At 28.3% G+C, this 4672-nt stretch overlaps 1 protein-coding gene across 1 annotated transcript; it reads right to left on the bottom strand.

The window, feature by feature from the left end:
• Window positions 1-3176: 3176 nt before the first annotated feature.
• On the bottom strand, window positions 3177-3888 carry LOC118756467 (Krueppel-like factor luna). Its single transcript, XM_036491229.1, has one exon. The coding sequence runs from the start codon at window positions 3558-3560 to the stop codon at window positions 3177-3179; it is 384 nt and encodes a 127-aa protein (XP_036347122.1). The 5' UTR covers window positions 3561-3888.
• Between the last annotated feature and the right edge of the window lie 784 nt (window positions 3889-4672).

Below are 4672 nucleotides of genomic sequence, written 5' to 3'. Positions count from 1 at the left end.
TACAAGCAAACTGCTAGTTTCCATGCGAATGATTTTGAATTCGTCCGAAAGAGCGCCGCGGTAAAAGCTGCTAACACCTTTTAGTAAAATTTATTCAGAAGAGTGAAAAAAAATTATTAAGTAATAACTACCCACTAAAATTTTAAAATACCTTTTTGTTGCCCTTTGTGTACTCTGTTTTTTTGCCCCTTCAAAAACTATTTTCCTCGCTAAAGTTTGAAATTATTTTCCTCGCGCAATTTTTGTTTTATTTATTTATTTTCTTTTTTAAATTTACTTTTAGACTTTATATTTTTAAAAAGAAAGTTATACGTATGTATGTACATATATTTATATTTTTTTGTTTAAGTTTTAAATAATTTTTTTCTTTTGTAATTTTTTATTTTTTTTTTTTAGAAACTAATTTTTTTAATTTTTTTTAATTAAGTTTTAAATCGGATGTGGATTTACACCTCTATGACAATACCCATAATTAGCCATGGATCTGTGGTATGGTAGAGTAAACTCTCAATCAATAGCATGGGAAATCTGCTTGCACAAACTTCAAAGTTCGATCCCACTGTGCGTCAGTCAAATATCAATCGAAAATTCGTGTGAAATGTTCGATAGGTCCTTTGTACTAAATCATATATTTATGGTGTTAGAAAATTTTCATTGAAAAAAATTTATGTGTTTGGAGTTAGCAGAATTTATTTTCAATTATTTTTAGCGATTCTAAATACTAAAAAAAATATAGATAGTAGTGTAGATATTTTCCTCTTCCCGTCAGTATCAAAAAGTGTCACAAAAAAAGCTCCGTCGCCAACGGTGAATAGCTCCTTTCACTGAAAGTACTTAAGCATGTTTCCAATGGAGATGTGTATCATTTTGTTCGCGCTGCTGCAACAGTCGCAATAACCAAGTGAGCAAAGCACTGGCGTGTCTTTCGAGAGGCCGAAAGTTCGAATCCGCGAGCAGAAGAATTTTTATTTTTTCTATTTAATTTTTTTTAATTTTTAAGCTTCATTGTTTCAAGGGCTATCTGAAATTCTCAAGAAAATCACAAGGAATATTTTTCGTTATTTCTGTTGCCTGAAAAAGTACTTCACCGTTGCTGTAAATTTAGCTAGATACTGATTTAAAAAATGTTCATAGAAGAAAATCTCTTTTCCATTTCTTGTGCGTCATTTTATATGAATTTTTAGTTTTTCTTGAGAGCGGGAGCCCTTTGCAATTAAAAATATATATCTTTTATATCACAGTTAATTTTTAGAGACCTATTTTATGTATATTTATTAATTTATTTTTTTTATTCATTCATTAAATTTTCATTTAATACATTAATATTAAACTTTAAATTTTTGTTTACTAATTTACTTAGTTTCTAGAAACTTATGTATTTTGTTTTTGTTCTGTTCTTTAACTAAACTTTTTCTTTTTTTAATTTAGTTTACTTTAGATTTCATTATTTTAAAAGAAAATTATATATGTATTTGTATAATTGAGTTATGCAATACCTATTTTATGTAATTTTCTTCTTCTTTCTAGTTTTCAGAAACTTATTTTTTCTGTTCTTTAATTAAATATTTTCTTAAATTTAATATTCTTTAAGTTTTTAGATTTCATTATTTTTAAAAGAAAAGTATATATTTTTTTAGTTTTGTTAATTTTGAGAAACCTAGTTTATGTATTTTACATTCATTTTTTAATATTCTAATTTTTTTCGTTTAATATTTAAATTTTTATGTTTTGAAAAAATATATTATTTTTAATTCATTTAATGTTAGGGTCTCATTTTATTTTTTTATAATGTATTTTTTTCCTTTTAACGTAATTTTCTTTTAGTTATTAGATATTATTGTTTTAAACGAGAAAAATGTTTTAAATGTCATTTCTTTTTTGAAAACTAATTCTATATTTCTTAATTAAACTTTTTGTTTAGTTTAATTTTCTTTCAATCTTTAGAATTTATTGTCCCAAAAAACCTTTTTTTTAGTTTTTTAGGAATCATTTTTTTTTGTTTTTTAATTACATTTTTTTCCTTTTTAATTTTTTTAATTTAATATTTAGATTTTATTGTAGTGCCAAATAAGAAGAAGAAAATTATTTTTTTAATTTAATTTAGTTTTCAGAAACTCATTTTTTTATTTTTCTTTTACTCTTTTCTTAATTAATTTTTTTTTTTTAATTCAACCTTTTACTTTTTAGATTTTATTGTTTTAAATAGATTTTTTATAACTGTATTAAATTTTTAGAAACTTATTTCATTTTTTGTCTTTCTTTATTTAAATTTTTTTATTTTTTTTATTTAATTATCTTTTAATTTTTAGACTTTGATTTAACAAATAAAGTGTTTTTTAATTGCTAAAATGCAAACAGAATAACGCTAAGACATCCTGGTTAGCAGTTCTTACGAAAGAAAAAATCAATCAATATATGTAGTTGCCAAGACGATTATCTACGAAAATTTTGGATTTCGAAAAACTGCGGTGAGTTGAAAGATAGTTGCCAGAATTGCCCTGTTATACCAGCAAACAATAGAAGTGCCAACTGCATAAGGTTTAATTAACTGGAATAACTTCGCAAAGGGGCGAGGATATCTTTTAAGTTTTTTGGTTTCGACCCAAAACGGACTAAAGGTTGTAGCGCCAAATAAGAACAAGCAATGGTATTCAAGTAAAATTCAGCACTTTAGCAAATAATTAGTTTCGGAAAAATATTTTTTTAGGTACCACTAAGCAATTCTTAAAATTGCATTACCCGCTCCACATGTGTACCTTTCATGCATCTTTAGTTCAGACAAATCCTTTAAAGATAATATATATGTACTTCCGTATAGCAGTTTGCTTGTATTTTCATTAACAAAAAAGCTAATTAAATAAATACTTCAAACCTCTTTCGTAACTTTCAACCTACGCAAATACAATAATAAAATATACAGAAGTAATAGAAATTTCAGATTTTTAATTTTAGTCTACGAACTCACAGCGTTAATCGCCGCAAAAAATGCTTCAAATGCCAATTTCATTACCAAATTAAATGAAGTACCAAAAAATCAATATCTTAACGACTGTAAACAATTCAAGAGCTAACAGTTGATTAAAGTTCAAAGAAACAAATAAAACGATTTTCAATAAATTTACACAAAGAAGTAAATAATAGAGAAAAATGTAAATATAAAAATCTGCTAAGCCAACTTACTGCCATGAAAAGCTGCCGGTGATGCCGTCCTTCAGGCGGTCGCGCAACGAACGCTGTCTGCTCGGCCCAGGGCCGGTAAGTGGCGGCAGTGTGGCATTCTCGCCATTGCCATCGTCCGTGGCGGTGCTAATATTAGAGGCAGAGCTGGATATGGGTGCGCTGCCCGCAGCACCACCACCGCTGACATTGCCACTAGCGCCCAGCGGTTGCTGTGGTAGTTGTTGCTGCTGTTCCATATGCTCCATTATGGGTGGCTGCGATTGTGTTGCTGCTGCTTGTTGTAAATTATGTGGTTGTGGCTGATTTTGCTGTTGTTGTTGCTGTAGAAATTGATTATGGCGCCGCCGTATACTGTGCCGTGGCGAATTTTCACGCGACATTTTGTTGTTGTTGTTGTTGTGGTGTGTGTGGTTTTAGTTATTTCAAAAAATTCGTAAAATTTTTAGAATAGTTTGATTACTACTTGGAGGTGTGTATTTTCAAATTTTTATTTTTTTTTTAGGGGGGAGTAGGGAGCTTTTTAAATTTAATTCGGTTTTTTTTTGTAAACTACGCAAGATGCAATGCGCCGTTAAATTTATAATTTATTGGTTTTTATTTGTATTGTATACGAGTTTATGATGAAAGCTCAAATTTCGTTTAAAATTTCATATTTGGTTCGAACAATAAAAAGTCGTAGCAAATAAAAAAAATAACACATTCAAGCATTGGTGGTGGTCTATAGTAGAAAATAGTAATGTGAGATTAAAATATTTTTATTGGTTTTTATATATTTCAGCATATTTTTTTTAAGCATTTCACATTTAGATGCGCATTCAGTTATAAGAGTGAGTTTTTGAGAGTAAAGTTTTTTTATGAAAAATTAATGTAGATTAAAAAGATGGAAAAGTCATAAGTAGAAAAAATATATACTATTTATTATTGATGCAGAAATAGCAGTTGAAAATATTAAAATAGTTTATTAGTTGGGAAAAGAGTAAGTTGTTTGTTATTGTGTTTTCAAGTGCTGTGTTTTTTATATGAAAAGAATTGATCGCCTACTTCTAAATGAGATTTATGTATACAAGCATATAAACTAAAAACATATAAACTATTCCTATACTATATCTAAGAAAAACTTGCATATCTTAGTTATATACCTAAATAAAATTATCTAAAAAATTAAACGGGTTTAATTATTTGTTTGTTATCGATCGGTCATACCTCCTGCACGAAGTGATCTGTAGAATCTTAAGATTATAAACAATGAGCAATATCTAAGTCAGTAAGCTCAACAATTCAACTTTTCGCAGGAGTCAACATCTCCCTCGTTCGAGTGTCTTAAATCCATTACTTACATTCCCATTGCCAGATTCACAGGCATATAAGGCTACTTTTTTATGCCCTACAAGGTGATAATTCCTATAAGAGACTCACATATAGTATCCCAAGTTTAGCCATGAGAGCCTAAGTACTCGCATTAGTTACTGCCACTTTGATGAAAATCATTCTC

Source organism: Rhagoletis pomonella, unplaced genomic scaffold (assembly GCF_013731165.1).
Source record: "Rhagoletis pomonella isolate Grant_MI unplaced genomic scaffold, Rhpom_1.0 Rhpom_scaffold_10412, whole genome shotgun sequence".
NCBI classification, from domain to species: domain Eukaryota; kingdom Metazoa; phylum Arthropoda; class Insecta; order Diptera; family Tephritidae; genus Rhagoletis; species Rhagoletis pomonella.
This window is presented reverse-complemented; position numbering and strand designations above follow the sequence as displayed.